At 56.4% G+C, this 17,516-nt stretch overlaps 1 protein-coding gene across 3 annotated transcripts in view; it reads left to right on the top strand.

Annotated features, from left to right (window-relative positions):
* STRA6 (signaling receptor and transporter of retinol STRA6) overlaps window positions 1-17,516 on the top strand; it is a 29,069-nt gene continuing 11,553 nt past the window's right edge. The window contains exons 1-8 of one of the 3 annotated variants that reach the window (XM_060095161.1): window positions 1-97; window positions 6,675-6,805; window positions 11,942-12,008; window positions 12,312-12,397; window positions 13,936-14,075; window positions 14,671-14,694; window positions 14,878-15,044; window positions 16,400-16,522. In XM_060095161.1, coding sequence (XP_059951144.1) covers window positions 92-97; window positions 6,675-6,805; window positions 11,942-12,008; window positions 12,312-12,397; window positions 13,936-14,075; window positions 14,671-14,694; window positions 14,878-15,044; window positions 16,400-16,522 — 744 coding nt within the window. In that variant the 5' untranslated portion in view covers window positions 1-91. Of the gene's footprint in view, window positions 98-6,497; window positions 6,546-6,674; window positions 6,806-11,941; window positions 12,009-12,311; window positions 12,398-13,935; window positions 14,076-14,670; window positions 14,695-14,877; window positions 15,045-16,399; window positions 16,523-17,516 lie in introns of those variants that run through there. The other 2 variants (XM_060095163.1, XM_060095160.1) reach the window with 2 other exon arrangements.

A 17,516-nucleotide genomic window follows, 5' to 3' on the forward strand; every position in this document is an offset into this window, starting at 1 on the left:
ATCGGGTTATTAAAAGCTTAGCTGGTGGTTCCCCTCCAGCTTGCTGCAATTCATCAGGCAATGGCTCCCTGGGAGTGATGGATGGTGACAAATGAAGGTAGGTAGGGGGTTCCTTAGCCCATCCTGGGCCACAGCTGGGGAAACTCAGCCATTAAAGCCCTGTGCAGGCTTCACCACTGAGGTGACTCTGAGGGCCAAGGAGATCAAGTTTCGGGCAAATGGTTTGGGGGTTGGAGAGTCTCCGCCAAAGACAAGCCGCCCTGTGTGTTTTGTGGGGCCCCAGCTGGGCTGTGGCCCTGAGCTGGCGAGGTGGGGGTGGGGTGGGCTTCTCTGATGCTGGAATCACAGGCAGGAGGCCTGCTGGGGGTGGGAGGAGGGGCAGGGCCAGAGCTGGTGGGAAGGAGGGAGCTGCCTTCCTGGGAGGAGGAGATCAAACACCTTTTAAAGCAGGTGCTGGGGACTCTGCTCAGGGCCGAGTGCTGAGACTGCACAACCAGCCATCCCTCCGGGATCCCAGCCAGAGCTGGTGCTGGTGCTCAGAGGAGGAGGCCCCAGGGGGTGGGGAGCACCTTACCTGCCTGGAGGCACAGGACTCCTCAGGGTGACCACTAAGGAGAAGGAAGAGATACAGAAGGGAGAGGTCAAGAGAACGCCTGGTGGAGGTGGGGCTGGAGCCAAGCCTTGCGGTCCAGGTAGGATCCGGACAGGTGAGGGAGCAAGGAAAAGGCACGGCGGGGAGGGGGTACGACAGAGCACAAACAAAGGAGTAGGGCGGGAAGGGGGCAGGAATGGTAGGGTTGAGCAATTCTGAGGGATGAGGTTGGAGACCTGGAGATGGCTGTACTTGGGGGACCCTGGGGAGCTAGTACGAGCTCCAAAAGGCAGGGAGACATCAGAAGAGTTGTGTCTGCTGGTGGGCAAGAGATTGATGGAGAGCCCTGTCTTGTGGTCAGCAGGGAACAAGGAGAGAGAACTCAGGGGATCTGATCAGGAGTCGTTGTCCTCAGTGAGGAAGGAGGGCAACATGAAGCCCACATCTCAAGACCAGACCATGGTGGCACCATCCCAGGGAGGACGTGCTGGGAAGGGAGAATCCAGGTCTCTAATAGCTGGGGGCATCTTCATGGCCTTTTTGGCCAGTCCTCCTCTGAAGGCATCTTGATGTTACCAGCCTATTCTTGAGTACCTCCTCTGATGGGGGGCTCACTGCTCTGTGAGACAAAGAAAGCTACCTTTGTCCTGAGCTGAAACCTGCCTCCTCTGAGTCAGTTCTAGCTGGCACTCTGGGAGGGGAAGCACACACTGCTCCCCTGGAACAGTTGGCTACCCTCCTTCTCCTCACCAGTGTCCACACTCATAGCAGAACAGTCTGGCTAACATCCCTCATGCTATGATGATGTTATTGGTGAGGGGGGCAGGAGAATTCTAAGCAAGACATGTCTTAGATGCTTCTGATGCTCCCACATGGCAAGGGAGGTAGGAGGTAGAGAGCCATCCACACTTTCCTGTCGTGAGCTTAGCAGCCAACAGCACTGCCTTCCGGCCACTGAATGGGGTCAGGCTGGGTCTGGAGCCAGGGTTAGGCACCTGTGTGTGCCGGGGACAGTTCTATATGTGTGTATGTGAGTGTGCTGTGTAGATGGGGGCAGACCCAGAGCTCACTGGTCCACATCGGGTTGAACCCGCCTTGGCTGCTTATCCATGGGTTCATGGTGGGCTGGGCTGCACAGGCAGGCACATGGGCCACCCCCCACTCCTGGACTGAGGCAACCCTTGGCCATTCTCTGCTGTGCTGCTGGGGATTGGGGTGTTGCTGAGGCTCTGGGTGTTACTGAGGTTTGGGTGCTGTAGAACTTTTGGGGGGTGCAGTTGGACTCAGAGAGCCAAAAGCTGGGATGGGAGGGTGGTGAGCAATGAGGGGTCTCTGGGCCTTTTGCAACTGCTTACCATGGTTTTGACCATCTTGCCCCTACCAGTGCTTGATTTGCCAGAGTTTGAGTGTCCTTGGAATGTGGGCCGAGGTTCTGAGGTGTTATAGAGGTTCTGGGGGCTCATGGCGGGTGATACTGAAGTTCTGGGAGTTCTTGTGGTGTTACTAAAATTCTGGGGATATTGCTGAGATTCTGGAGGTGCTCTGGAGGATCTGGGAGTCCTTGGGGGTGTTTCTGAGGCTCTTCCTCACTCCTTCAGGCCCACTGTCAGCTCCTTTTAAGCTTAGCACTTTACCCTTTGAGGATTTTGATAACCACAGGCTGCTGAAGGCACACACGTGGGCCTCTGTTCCTGGACGCCAAAATTCCTCAGATTTAATCAACTTGAACAAAAACATGGGAAGGAAGGAAGCCCTGTCCCGAGGGCTTCGTGGTCCAACTCCAGCCCAAGGGGAGCTACGTGCCAGGTCCAGATGGCAGATGGCCTTCGTCTGCTCAGAGCCCAGAGGCTTTTTGCGACCCCCCTCTCAGAGTGAGCAGGACTTAGCCACCCCCCCCAATCTGTGCTCAGCTAGGAGCACTGCTGGCATGGGCTGCTCCCTGGGTGTTGGTGTCAGCCTCATCTGAATGTGCCCATGTGGGCTCACGAGGGCACAGCCAGGCAGCCCTGAGCCCTGCCCTGCTCTCTCCTTGCCTCTCAGACTCCCCTTCTCAACTCTCCTATGACACTTACACCTCATTCTTGCTGCCATTGCTGACTCTGTCTGAACTCAGGGCCCTGCTCTAGGCCCCCTCCTCCAGGAAGCCTTCAAGACTGCTCAGTCCACCTCCTTATTCTTCCTCCTGTCTTCTCCCTTCTCTGAGTTTTTACTGTCTGTCTTCCAAGTAACTCCACCGGCCAGCTCCTCCTCTCCTGCAGGTCTCTGACTTTTTTGGATACGAGTCCCCCTATAATGGGTAGGCCCAACTCCAGAGGGTAGGCCCTGGACTCTGCCGCCAGGCCTTTGGAGAAATTCTTCAGGAGCACATCATTACCATCTTTCTCCTCTCAATACTTTTCCTTGCCAGCTTGCAGTCTGGCCAGGTGGCATCCTTCCTAACACCTCAGAGGTAACCTTCCTTTTCACAGATGTGAGCTCTTCTTAGCTTCAAGCTGAGGGGGTACTTTGGGCTCAAGGAGTGGGGCCCCTTCCCAGCCTGAGGTGTGCAGCCACCTAGTAGCCATGGATCTTTGACCCAGCCTGCCTCCCTGCCCCCATCAGAGTGTATAGGGGAGCGGGGGGCCAGGAGGGTGGGTGGAAGACAATGGGGGACGCCTGGGCAGTCACAGCTGCTCTCTGTAGCTTTGACCTTCTTACTACAACCAGTGCCTGGTGTGCTGGCTCCACATTCCTGGGCCATGAAGTCACTGAGGGCAGGGAGTGGGGGCCTTGGGGAGAGGAGAGCCCACAATCAAAGAATCTCCTGGCTGGATAACCTATCCCTCCTGGGAGAGAGGCAGGGCTGAGACTCAGAGAAGCCAAGGGAATCACTCAAGGTCACACAGCCAGTTCCAGGGCTCAAACCCAGGTAGGCTGCCTCCCTAACCAGGGCATTTCTCCCTGCCATATAGAAACCCAGCTCTTTCCTTCTGGACCCGCTTCCTCCCATTTCAGCCTGGCCCTGACTAGAGGTACTGAACAAAAGACTGCCCTCTGTCCGCTGTGCTTGTACCTGGGGAGAGAGCCGAAGCTCACACTTTCTCACCTCTGCTTAGGGCCTCCCTGAAGGTGGCCTCTGCATCTCCCCAGTAAGGAGGGAGGTGGCCCCATGGGCCCTGGGCTAGCCTGGGGGGATGCGGGGAGGCGCTGTCTCCACTTGAGGTCTCTTTGGGGGCAGAGCAGGGTTTGGGTCGGGGAAGAGTGCAGTGGGGAAGGGACTGTGCCTGGACTTAGCTTGGGCCCCTCCCTGCCAGCCTCGCTGTAGCCCCTGAGGCTGATAGAGTCTCCTCCAGGCAGCCTGAATGTCTTTCCTCAGCGCCCATTTGGGTACCGCCCCCCTTCATTCAGGGGTCTGCTCAAATATCACCTTCTCAACTGTGCCTGTCCTCACCATCCTGCCTAAAATAGCCAACTCCTGTCTGTCTGTCTCTCCTCTCGTATCCCACTGTATTTTCCCTCTCAGCACACATGACACGTGTTTTGTCCCCCCCTGCCCCCCCACACACGAGGTTCCCTGGGGCACAGGACTTTATCTATCTTGCTCGCTGCTCTATTCTCAGCGTGGAGAAGCTTGCCTGGCACACAATCGGCATGCAGTCAACATCTGTGGAATAAATGAGAGGGAATGAACAAACCAGACTGAGGAGGCAGACTCAGGCTCCCTGCAGGGTAGAAAGCAGTTTCGGACAGGGATCTATCCAGCTATGAACTTCTCTACCTTGTAGAGGGAGTGAGCTCCCTGGCACAGACTGGACTCCAACTGTTGGAGGAATCATGAGGGGGATTTAAAATCAGATAGTGAGTTGCTCCCTAAGCTATGGGTCTAGGACTCCTGAGCAGTGAAGGGAATGCAGGGCTCTGGTGTTGGGGCAGAGGGCTTGGGCAACCTGGCTGGAGAAACAGCAGCCTGCGTGGGACAGGCCCACGGAGGAGCGAGGTCACCAGAACAAGCAATGGCTTTGCCAAACCCAGTTTAGAAAGTCCCTGGGGCCCCAGTGCTGGGTACTGTGCATCAGGGGAAGGAGGCATGAGGAAGAGAAGAGGTTGAACTCTGCGCTCAGGAGATCCTAGCCAGGCCTGATCCCTGGGATCCGATGGGCAGTGTGGGCTCCTGCATTGCATCAAACAAAGTTCAGGTTCAGCTCTGAGTCAGCAGATGCTGACATCTCTGTGGGGTGGCAGAGGGGAGGCCAGAGCCCTCTTCCTGGAAGAGGGGTCATTTGGGAAGGAGGGGGAGGAACCAAAGCCAAAAGAGTCCTCAGGCCCTAATTCTGGAAGGCCTTGTGAGCCTGGCTACAGAACTTGGATGGGGAGCTTTTAGGATTTCAAGCTCTGTCCTTCTGAGCATCCCTCATGCTGTTCCCTCTGTCAGGAATACGCTTCCCTCCACTACCCACCCCACCCACCAACTCCACCCTCTGCGCAGCTGACTTTTCCCTGCCCTCGGATCTCCACTGAAAGGTTTCTTCAAGACACACACCGCACCACCCCCGCCCCCCATTCTTTTGACCAAATTCAGTTTCCTGGGGTGTACATCAGGGCACTCTGTGCCTTCCCTTTGTAACCCTCAGATTGGAGGTCATTTACCTACTTGGCTGTGTCCCCCTGAACTGTAGACTCTCCCATCCCAGGACCCCAAACAGTGCTGGCACTTAGTAGGTGTTCAATGAATTTATGTTAAAATAATAAATGGATGAACGTCCTTTTGAAAAGCTTGTTGAATGAATGCCTTAGCTGGGTAGGGCCATGGCCCAGGCACCCTATGGGGTATTGGAAGGACAGGGACCCTCAAAGTTTCAGGGGGCCTGACTCCCACCCAGGGATAGGGGGCCTGAGAACTGCTCTCTGCCTTGTCTGCATCTTGCCATACCTCCACCCCCGGTTGGGGGCCAGGAGGGGGAGAGGACCCTCCATCTCCTGCCCAGGCCCTGCCTTCCTCACCCTCACTCTCACCCCACACTCCGGGAGGAACAGGAGGCAGGCAGGGTTCTTGCCTACCCGTGGATCTGGTTCGTGTTTAAAGGACTAATTTCTGCCTTGTGGGGGTGAGTTATCTCCTTGTGAAATCAAGTTGGAGAAACAAAAAGATTTTACCAGTGAGACACATGTTCCTCCAGGAGAAGGAACGGACGGGCTCCCTCCCCTCCTTCTGGCCCTGGCCCAGCAGTCTCCCTGGGTTGCTGGAATGCCTGACTTGTCTGTAGGGCCCTGCAGATGTGTGGGAGATTTGGGGCAGGCACTGAAGGCAGGTATGTGCTTGCAGTCAGGTGCCGGCCCTCTTGGCCGCACTCCTCCCAGGCTCAGGCCGCCAATGGAGCCGGACTTCCACCTCCGGAAGGGGGTCTTGTGAGGACCACAGTGTGTTCCCATCACTGAGGCCCAAGGGGGCCAGCGAGGGGCAGGCTGAGGCTGGGGGATGGTCTCGAGGGAGCCTGAACAAAGAGGGGGGATTGGGCTGGACCCCTGAGAGCGGAAGGGGCTGGGAGCCCAGCTGGGAGGGGCCGGCAGACTGTGCTGAGCCCGCCCGCTGCCCGCCTACACTTTCATCTCCGCAGCTCCTTCCTCCCTGGTCCTTCCTTGAGTGTGTGTCTGTGGGTCCATCTGGGGGGGCTTGAGGAGGGGGAAGGAAGGGGGTGCTCTCTGTGGGCAGCTTGGATTGGACAAAACTTCTTTGAAAATGGTGCTTTGAGTCAAAACCTACCGGTGGCCAGTCATAGAGAGAGACAGACGGGTGCTCCAGCAAAAGCCCAAGGACCCTGAGGGGGCACCATCCCCAAGGGATAAATACCTCCTGCAGGACCTCGCGAGACTGGGCGGGAAGGGACAGGAGGGGACAGGAGAAGCCCTTCCCCTTCCCCTGTGCCAGCCGGCCCAGGCCCTCACTCCCAGGAGGGCTTTTCCCAGAGAGCTAAAAGCAAGAAAGTAACCTTTAGGATTAAAGAGAAACGTTTCTTTGTTTGAGTTTTCTTTCTTTTATTTTTTCCCCCCTAAGCCTCTTTTCACATCTGTAGTGGCTTTTTTCCCTCTGGTTTGGGGGTCAGAGGAAAAGGGCCAGAGAATGTCGACCCAGGCAGCAGGGAACCAGACCTCGTCCGGGACCACAGACGACGATGACTCCTACGGCAGCTGGTACATCGACGAGCCCCAGGGTGGCCAGGAACTCGAGCCGGAAGGGTGAGTCGGAACCCCTGGCCCTGTCGGCCAGTGCATGGGGTGTGGCAGAGGTTACTGATGGGGGGCGTGGGGAAGACCCTGAGCGAGGGCTGCTAAGAGGGGCTCTGCCACTCATTTGCTGTGTGAACCCTTGGCAAGTTACAGCCTCTCTGGGCTTCAGTCTCCTCGCCTGTCAGGTGAGAACAGCCCTTGCGCTGGTGTTAAGAAACTTGAGGTGGAGGACCTGGGCCAGGCTAGTCACGTAAAAAGCACCTGTGTGGTGTGTTTTTTTTTTTTTTTTTTTTTTTTTTTTTGCGGTACGCGGGCCTCTCACTGTTGTGGCCTCTCCCGTTGCGGAGCACAGGCTCCGGACGCGCAGGCTCAGCGGCCGTGGCTCACGGGCCCAGCCGCTCCACGGCATGTGGGATCTTCCCGGACCAGGGCACAAACCCGTGTCCCCTGCATTGGCAGGCGGACTCTCAACCACTGCGCCACCAGGGAAGCCCGTGTTTGTTTTTTTGACTTTATTTTATTTTATTTTTTTGGGCTGTGCCATGCGGCTTGTGGGATCTTAGTTCCCTGACCAGGGATTGAACCCCGGTCCTGGCAGTGAGAGCACTGAGTCCTAACCACTGGACCACCAGGGAATTTCCTGTGGTGTGTTTAAAAAACAGATTCCTGGGCCCCATCCTTGCAAACTCAGATCCAGCTGGGCTGCGGTGGCTCCCTGGGTAACTCTGGCCTGTAACCAGGGTGGAGAGTCCTGGGTGAGTGGTTGAGGGAGTCGGGCCTGCCTTCAAGGTGTTACTGGCCTCTGTGGTGACCATCTGGGGTATGCTGTTAGCAAGCGTCAGGTTCTCTGGGCAGGCCTGGGGCAGGGGGAGGTCTGAGGAAACATGCTGCCCCAGTTGGCTTTGGCTGGTCTGGGGCTCCGTGAAGATGAGGAGGCCTTGTTCTCTTCAGCAGGATTGCTCGGGCCAGCCCAGGAGAGGGAGGTGGCCTCAGCCCAGCCCAGTGTGGCCTGAGGACTCGGCCCACAGCCGCCTCTGCCCAGATCCCTTCTATCTTTGTTTAGTCTGGGTACCCTGGCGGAGGAGCTGGGCCTCCTGGTGCCCCCATGCTGCCAAGGACGCCTTGCCTGCATGGGCCCCAGAGCCCAGTTCTCCCCTTGTTGTCCCTGGCCCCCACCCCATCCCCTACCTCTCTTCTCTGTCTGAAGGTTTGGGGAACTAGAAAGGTGAGGCTGGGGGTTGCCGAGCCAGATGTGTGCACATCTGTTCTCCATCAACAACCAAAACCAGAGAAGGGAAAAATGCTCGTGTGCCTCCCCAGGGGCCAGGGCTGTGGCCTGGCCAGTCTGGGGTCACCCGGCAGAGCTGGAGGCCCCACCCAGGCCTGGGGGAAGGAGATGTTGTTTGGAGAACTCGGGGTTCTGACCACCTGGAAAGCAGCCCCGCTGTCAGCAAAAGTGTGCCCTCTTCCCCTGCCCTGGCTGGCCCCGAAAGCCCAGGGCTCCCCAGGTTCCTGCTGTGTATGTGTGAGGTGGGAGAAGCAGCAGAATGGAGATGGGCCCAGGAGCCCCAAGAGGACACAGAATCTGACCTGAGTTAAGGCCCTAATTTGAAGCTGTGTCCTTAGCCACTTCAGGGCCCAGGCATTGGCTGGGGCCAGGTGCCTACAGCCAGCTCTGTGGCTCAGGTATTTAGATATGTCCTTAGAATAAAGTTGGGTGCATGGCAGGGACTAGGTGATGAGGAGTACTACCCCTAAGGTGGGTGTCATCTAGAATTTGTAGCTCCCTTCTCCCACTGCAGATAAGAATGAAGAGCTTTGTTTGAATCTACTTACTTGGCCAAACCAAGTCGAACTTCCTGCCAAAGGTGGGAGTGGGAAGCTGGGATCCCAGGGCAATCCCAAGGAGGCAAACTTGGACTTACTTCTCCCTGTGTGAGTCAGACACCCCGGCGAGGTGGTGCACCAAAGCTTTGAGGAGCTCTGGACAGTGGTCCCCCCTGTGCCTCAGTGCGCCCCAGCAGGCTGGAGTCGAGGTTGTGGGCAACTGGTGACAGTGTCTGGGATGGACTCAATCTCCTGGTCACATTTATCCAAGTGCCCCCTGGGTGCCAGGACCTGGTTGGAGAGGTTGGGGGTGGGGGTGAGTCTGATGGCAATGGGATGCTCTGTCTGGGGTCTTCTGTGGACATAGGATTGATGTGTATAAGCCGAGCTGGCTCTTTCCTGCCCCCAGAGGCTCCTCTGGTCAGGTTATGGGCCCTACTTGCCACGTGCTCGTGTGTCATCCACCCATACCATCAATACCGAGCTTCCCAGCCAGAGCCTGGGGATACAAATACATCTGTGGCAGCCATCCAGGATGTCAGTCACCTCCCCACCACTTCAAAGGGCTGCCTGGAAGGCAAAATTGGGAGACTTCCTTCATGGCCTTCCCTCCCACCAAGAGAGGTCAACGCCAGGGTGATCTGCAGGCTCTTCTGCTGTGGAAGCAGGGAGAGGGTCAGGCAGCAGGGCTCCAGGCCCCCTGGGGACCACAGGCCCACAGACCCCCGCCCCAGACAGCCAGCCTTTCCCTCTCACCCACACAGATGTGTTCTGCCCTCCCCTCTGGATGGGGCCCTTTGCAACCTCTCACTCAGAGCCAAACTTCTAGAAACAGTTGCCTTGCTTCTTCTCTGTCTCAGTGTCCTCACCATACTGCAGTCTGGCCTCTGTCCCTGAGTGCCCATCACCACCTCTGAATTGCCCAAGACCAAGCCTCAGCTTCCTTGGGTTCCATTTGACTCTGTCCTCACTCTTCGTCTTGGAATTAAGGCCCAGAACCCTACAGTCATCCCAGACACTCCCCTTCTCTCTGCTCCTCTACATTAAGGCATGTAAAGTCTTCCACCTAAATACCTCGGAGATACTGCCTGGCATTTATGCTGAACCATTTGAAAATGCTGATACTCAACTGTTTTTGATGGAAAGAAATGGCAGTTTCATAGGGTTCAACTTAATATCTTCCTCCACGTACTCCTTGTCTCTCGCATCCTGGTCACATGCGGCTGCTGAAGTCAGACTACCTCAGTTCGAATTCTGGCTCTGGTGCTTTACTAGCTCTGTGATTTGGGCAAGATACCTAGCCTCTCTGAGGCTTGTTCTCCATATCTACACAAGGGGGATACTAATAGCACCCACCTCTTAGGTAATTCACTGAGTTAATACATAGAAAGTGCCTGGCACTTACTCAATGCTTAGTAAATACTAGTTACTGTTGTTGGTGTTATTCAAATCTAGCCACAGAAATCTCCTAAAATCCAGAAAGCTGTCCTGCTCAAATGCCCTCACTGGCTCCCTAGTGCCTCCCATGCCTGCTATTACAGGCTCTCAGCCTGCCCTCTGTGCTGTAATCAAGCTGAAATCCTTGCCTGGCCCCAGCCACACTGTCTACTGCCTATCACTCCACTTTCTCATGCTCTTTCCTCTACATGGAGCTCCCTTGCCCCTTATTTGCCTAAAGAGATGCCACCATCTTTCAAACTCAAATACCACCCCCTCTGAGGCCTTGCCCCAAATTTCTCTCCCTTTTCTGCATCCTTTAGCATCTGCTTGTGCCCCTTCAAAGATCAAGCTCCCACCCTCCCTGACATAGCGTTCTCTGTGTCTGTGCCATCCTGCCTGTCCCACAGCACAAAACATGGGTCCACAAGCTGTCAGCCAAACATTTGCTAAACCAAATTTCTGTTGCTCAGACCTCAAACATTTGAGGGTCCATGAGCCTCAGCCAAACTGAGCTAAGTAAAGGGTAGATGGGGGGCCCCAGGTGGTACAGAAAGGGCCAGAGATGTCTCCCAGACAGGGCCCTGGAGGGGTCCATGGGGGTGAGGGTGGCTCCTGGTCTGGGGTGAGTGGGAAATTGTCAGGCTGCTCCAGGGACAGTTTGCAGAGCCCCTGCCCTGGCTGGGCCTGGTGGGGGGCGCAGGATTGAGTAGAACCTTGTCAGGTGACGAGAGGCAGGCTGAGAGGGCCTGGAGTGGTGGTTCTGAACTCTTGGGGCTGGTGAGGGGCCCTGCCTCACCCAAACCCCACCCCACAGACTCGAGTAAAATGCCTCAGAGTTGCAAGTGGGGAGTGTGAGGCCTGAGTTCAGACAGCAGGAACCTGATCCCCTACATGGCACCTACTCTCCTGCTTTGGGAAGAGGCTGGCTCTGCCCTGGCCAAGAAATTGCACAAAACACACGTCTTCTGTCCCTCCACCCCAAGGACAAGCCCACGTGACCGGGTTCTTTCCTGTTTCTCACTCTCTGGGATTTCCAAGCTCAGGGTGTCCCACCACAGAGTACTCAGGCTCACCCTTGGGATCCCTCTTTTCCACACAGCAGGAAGGAGCCAGCTGGGTGGGTGAACACTGCCTGCGGCAGGGAGGGCGCAGCTGCAGGGCTTCCTCTGATGCCTCACCCACCAGAACTTGGTGGCCTTGCCCACACTGGTTACCTCCTTCTGGTGCTCCCAGGCTCCAACTGGGCAAACCCAGAGGTCTACCCCTCCCCCAGGAACCCAGTCCTATCAGCTCTCCCAGGTTCACATCCAGCCCTGAGCTCAGGGCTCCTACCTGATACCTTTCTCTGCCATGTGACTCAGCCCTTAATAAAACAGGTAAAGAAGAGACATAAATCCTGGAAGACCAAGGTAGATCATTCCAGTCAGAGACACAGACCAAACTTGGATTCCAGTGAGTGAAGGATAAATCATAGGACCAATTGCTGATTGCTGGACCCAGGCAGTATGCTCAGCCACAGTTTTGAGGAGAGATCTGAGGCCTGGAGCAGTCAGGGAGGCTTCCTGGAGGAGGGAGGAATGAAGTGGGCCTTGATGGATAGAAAGGCCAAGCTGGCCCATTCTGTTTCTCCCATGTCTTCCCCTGGGAGCCCCCTGTCTCCTTCAGCCCTGTAACCTCAGAGCTGGGCATGGGACTAGCACACTGCAGGGTCATGAGAGGCCCAGAATGGCCCTGAGAAGGTGAACTGTCTAGGAGAGATCAGAGGGTCAAGGGAGGTGGTGGGTGGAGCTCCAGTATAGACAGCCTGGAACCCCAGACTGGACTGCACACCTGGGGTTTCCCTAACTTGGCCTGACCCAGCCTTCACTCACTCTGCAGGCTGGTGCCCTCCTGCCACCCCAGTGTGCCACCCGGCCTCTACCACGCCTGCCTGGTCGTGCTGTCGGTGAGTCCCAACTGGCTTGCCGCCTACTGCCAGCCTGAACAGGGGGATGTGTGTTCTTTGCTGGCGCTGGTGAAGGGAGACACGGGGAGCCCAAATATGGGAGTGGGTACCGGGAGTTCTCCCAGGGTGGGGACCCAAACCAGGATGCAGACCAACCTTTCAAACTTCTGTCACCTCCTAGCCAGTCCCCAGTTGCTGAAGGACTGTGCACTGTGGGGTAGGGGGTCCTGGGATTGAGTGCTCTGACTCAGCCCCTCAGGGAAGGCCTGGGCACCTGAGCCCTCCTCTGTGCTCTCCTTTCAGATCCTCGTGTTGTTGCTGCTGGCCATGCTGGTGAAGCGCCGCCAGCTCTGGCCCCACTGTGGGCACGGCAGGCCTGGGCTCCCCAGGTTGGTGCCACTCTGGGAGGGTGGTGGCTTTTTAGGTACCTAGAAGCCAGCTCTGGCCTCTGGGACACCCCAAACTCTCTCAGTCTGAGGGGGCCTCCCCATCCCCACCCAGATCTCCAGGCTTAGTTGGGACCCCCTGAGGGAAGGGGAGGGACCCACTCAGGTACACCCACTCCTGTTCCAGACCCCAGGGAGACCGAGCCCAAGAGGGCCCGCCCAGCTCTAGGACACACCCCCTCAGGCAGCCCATGGTCTCGACAGGCTATGATCACTCCACGCCGTCTTTTTTTTTTTTTTTTTAAATATTTTGGCTGTGTTGAGTCTTCGTTGCTGTGCGAGGGCTTTCTCTAGTTGCGGCGAGCGGGGGCTACTCTTCATTGCGACTCTTCATTGCGGAGCCCGGGCTTCTCGTTGCCGTGGCGTCTCTTGCTGCGGAGCACGGGCTCTAGGCGCACGGGCTTCAGTAGCTGTGGCTCGCGGGCTCTAGAGCACAAGCTCAGTAGTAGTGGCTCACGGGCTTAGTTGCTCTGCGACATGTGGGATCTTCCTGGACCAGGGATCGAACCTGTGTCCCCTGCATTGGCAGGCAGATTCTTAACCACTGCGCCACCAGGGAAGCCCCACTCCATGCCATCTTGACCCTCATTTCCCTGAGGGTGTTACCTGGACCCTGATGCTTCAAGGCAGAAATTATGAGGGATTGCCCTCCAGTCCCTCTGGCTGAAAATTTCTCCCCGTCTCCTTCAGCCCCGCAACCCCAGAGCCTGGGACGGGGATGACCCTGAGGAGACAAGACTGGGCAGCCTTGTGTGGGAGAGACCAAAGGCCTGGGGGAGGTGGTAGGTGGAGCCCCAGTGTAGACAGCCTTGCACCCCAGGCCTGGGCTGCACACTGAGGTGGGGCCTGCCATGTTGGTTTTGTGAGGAACTAGCCTGGGGTTTCTGCCACACTGGCTGGCCCAGGAAAGAGCGTGCCCTACCTGGGGGAGGGCTGAGGGAGACCGAAGCAGGATGGAGCCCTCAGGGCATGAAGGCAAGCTGGAGCACAGAAGCAGAGGGTCTGAGTGGCTTGCCCTGAGCCCAGAGGGGTGATGCCTGGGACAGCTATGCCCGCTGTCTGCCCTCTGCCCCAGGGCCACTCCCAGGCCAGGGTGGCGGCTGTTGCATAAGGATGTTGTGACTCTCCAGCTCTCTGAAGGTCAGCCAGCCCAGACAGACCGATTAGTGTGGAGGCGGCTGTTTCCTGAAGCTTCCAGAGCGGGCGGAGGGAGCAGTTCTCAGGCTTGTTCCTTCTGTGTCTGCCTGTTGCAGGGGGTGGGGCAGGGGATGTTCCTGAGTCACTTTGCCACAGGGCCCAGATCTGGTTACATAGGAGGCACTACACAGACATCTGTGGAATGAATACACGAAGGGACCTCAGTTTCCCCATCTGGAAAGTGGAACTGACTCCACCTCCCCGGTTTATGGAACTCGGTGTGTGGTAATGGGCATGCAGGGCCTGAGCGACTCCCCCCTGTCCTGCCCCTGCCTCTGCACCAGCCCTGTGGATTTCTTGGCTGGGGACAGGCCCCGGACCGTGCCTGCTGCCATCTTCACGGTCCTCTTCAGCTCCCTGTGTTTGCTGCTCCCCACTGAGGACCCACTGCCTTTCCTGACTCTCGCCTTACCACCCGGCCAAGGTACCCAGAACAGCTGAGGCCCTGGGCTGGATTGATGGGAGGGGGCAGGTGGGAATCCAGAGCACTGGGGCTCCCCATTCCAGTCATGAGCCATAGACCAGAAGACGCTGTCCCATTACCCTCCCCGACTGTCCCACCACAGTGCCTGAAACCTCCATTGCTCTGTCCTGAGTCAATACTGCCCTCTCTGCTCTTGTGCAAATCCCACCGTCGGGAGGGAAGGAGCACAGGCTGAGTCCCCAAGACAGCCCAGTCCCGTGTGAGCGTGCAGAAGGGTGGGGAGGGGTGTGGGGAGGGGTCCTGGAGACTTGAGCTGGGCTCAAGGAGGTGATGGTAAAAAGGACAGCTGCCATCCAGAGGAACCACCGCCCTGCAACATGACCTCCTTAGATCATCCGATCCTCACAGCAACTCCACAAAATGCAGATATTCACCCCATTTTACAGTGGCAGATGCTGAGGGTCAGAGAAGGGAATAGTAATAAAATAGTAGCCTAATTTATTGAGTACTAACTCAGGCACTGGGCTAAAGCACTGTACACATACCTTCTCATTTTATCTTTGCTAATGTACTATATATTATTTCCATTTTACAGATGGGGAAACTGAGACTCCAAGAGGTAACTTGCCCAAGATCACAGAGCTGATACTAGTCAGAGCCTGGATTTGCATGCAGGGCTCTTGCCCACGGAATCAGCTGAGGGGCTGGGAAGAGGGAGACAGGAGAGAAGCTTGGGTGGGTTGGACCCAGGCCCCACATCTGCCCCTCCATCCTGTGTCTCTCTGTCTGTCTTGCCTTCCAGGGCCGTGGAAGATACTGGCTCTGCTCTATTACCCTGCCCTCTACTATCCCCTGGCTGTCTGTGCCACGGTCAGGCATGGAGCTGCACACCTGCTCGGCAGTGTGCTGTCCTGGGCTCATCTGGGGGTCCAAGTCTGGCAAAGGGCAGAGTGTCCGGTGTCACCCAAGGTAACCACTGACTCACGACGGCCTGGGCGGTGGGGCGTGGAGGAGCTGCTTAAACTAGTGTGGCTCCTTTCCTCTCTGTCCTGCTTCCCTGTTGCACAGGATTCCACGCCTTTACACACATGCTCATTCCAAGCTCCGCCCCTCTGTGGGAGAGGCTGGGGACCAAGCAGCCTGGCCTGCCCTCAGGAGCTTCCAGTCTGGGAGGGGGAAGGAGGGGTGGAAGGGGCAGAGAAGGAGGGAGAGGAAGCCTGAAATCCCCCCATTATTGATCTCCCAGACTTCCCTTGGCCAGGCTGGAGTGGGAGTGAAGAGAGCTGGAGGACGCAAGTGCTGAGCTGGGGGATGGTCTCAGAGGGCTAAAAAGAGAATTCCAGAACCTCAAAACCTGGTTCACTGGAGCTGGCTGGGGTGTGAAGCTGACCAGTCCAGAGCCCAAAGGGTGGGGGTGTGGCCTACAGAGTCAGACAACCCAGGTTTGAATCCAGCTTTATCCCTTCCTTCCTTTGTTCATTCCACAAACATATCTGAGCATATACTCTGCACCAGGGACATTTCCAGGCGCTGGAATACAGCTGTGAACAAGACAGATGAAGTCCCTGACATCCCAAGAGCTGCCATTCTAGAAAGGGACATACAGTCACACAAACAAATATACGAAATGATGCCAGGTGGTGCTAGGTGTTTTGAGGACACCTTATCACATTTCTGAGACTCAGGTTCCCCCCCACCCTGCCCTGCCCCCATAAATGAAGCTGATAACACGAATCCCTCAGGGTAGAGTTGAAGATTAGGTGGTTTCCGTGAGAGCAGGGACTTTGTTGGTCTTTTTCACCAGCCAGGACCTGGCACATACTAAGCTCTCAATAAAAACATATTGAATTAACAAATAGATGAATACATATTCAACCCTAGGAGGGCCTCAACCCCAGGAGGCAGATCATGTACTTCCCAGATGCCCAGGTTGCAAACTGTAATAGAAAAAATCAGGTCTGTGTCAAAGCACCAGGAACGTAGGGACATAGAAGGTGGATGTCCCCCGTTTCAGGCCCCATCCCAGCCCCCTGGGGTGGGTAGGAGGGGATTACAAAACATACTCCCTTTGGCTCCTGTAAGGGACCTGGGAGTCCAGGGGCCTGGGAGAGGGGCAAGCAACTCTGCAGGGCCTAAGAAGGGGAAGTAGAAGTTGGTGCCAAGTGGCCCTGGGTTGGGGGTAGTGAAAGAACCAGAAGCCTTCCCATGCACCCTAGACCACCCTCAGGGCCCCCTGTGAGCTGGGAAGGGAAATGGACCCTGGTCTTCGGTTGGGGGAAGGAGGCAGAAGGTAGGTGTGTCTAGGTGTTTGTCTGTCCATCCAGATCTACAGGTACTACTCCCTGTTGGCCTCTCTGCCTCTCCTTCTGGGCCTCGGATTCCTGAGCCTTTGGTACCCGGTGCAGCTGGTGAAAAGCTTCAGTCATGGGGCAGCAGCGGGTTCCAAGGTAAAGGGGCAGGTCTGGGGTGGGCTCGTACTCAGCACCCAAGACACCCTGGACTTGCCCATATCTATTGTTCCCCTACATGTGGTCATGGCCGGTGTGGAGCCTAGAACATAATAGGTGCTCAGAAAATGTTTGCTGAGTCGCAGAGGGACTGGTTGGTCCTCCCTCCCCAGGCAAAGGCCAGGCCAGGCCCTCGGCTGGCACCCAGGATGCCTGGGGCACCAAAGTTTGCACAGTGGGAACTCAACAAAGGAGAAGTGGGCCAGAAGACGGAAGTCATAGCTCTGTTTCTGAAACACTGAGGATCCTGCTGGAGAAATGAGACAGGCCAGGAGCCTTGCACCTAGTAGGAACTCTGCAGATGCTGACATGATTCAGGAAGCACCCAGGGCAGAACTGCATTATGAATCAACCCTAGGTGGGATAATATTAGATAAAGGGGAGTGCTGGGAGAACTAAGGCAGGCTGAGGGGGCTTCCTGGAGGAGACAGACATAGCATGGACTAAAGGACAGGGAGGATCTGGAGTGGGGAGAGAATAAGGAGAAAGCATTACAGGCATAGGAAAGAGCATGAGTGAAGGGGCAGAGATGGGTTGCATCTGTTTCATTCATTCATGATTTGCAGCACTGGACAGGTCTTAGCACATAACAGACACTCAGCAAATATTTCTGAAGTTTTGGGTAAGTGGGTAGGTGGGTGTGTGGATGAATATATCATGGCAAGAGAGAATTCTTACAAGATATGGCAATCTTATTTGAGATTAGGTAGACCTTCTAAGCACCTGCCCTGTGCCAGGCCCTAGGCTGGGTTTATGGACTTAGCCGAGTGACTTTTGTCGGACCTCCAGGACTCCCAGTGTGCTGGGGGAGATGGATGCAGCAACATATATTTACAGTGCACTGTGAGAAGTGCAACCAGGGCTCATCCAGCTGACCTGGGAGCATGGGTGGAGGCGGGGCCCAGTGCTCTTCCTGGCGAGAGAGGAGGAAGAG

This window comes from Mesoplodon densirostris, chromosome 4 (genome assembly GCF_025265405.1).
Source record: "Mesoplodon densirostris isolate mMesDen1 chromosome 4, mMesDen1 primary haplotype, whole genome shotgun sequence".
NCBI lineage: Eukaryota > Metazoa > Chordata > Mammalia > Artiodactyla > Ziphiidae > Mesoplodon > Mesoplodon densirostris.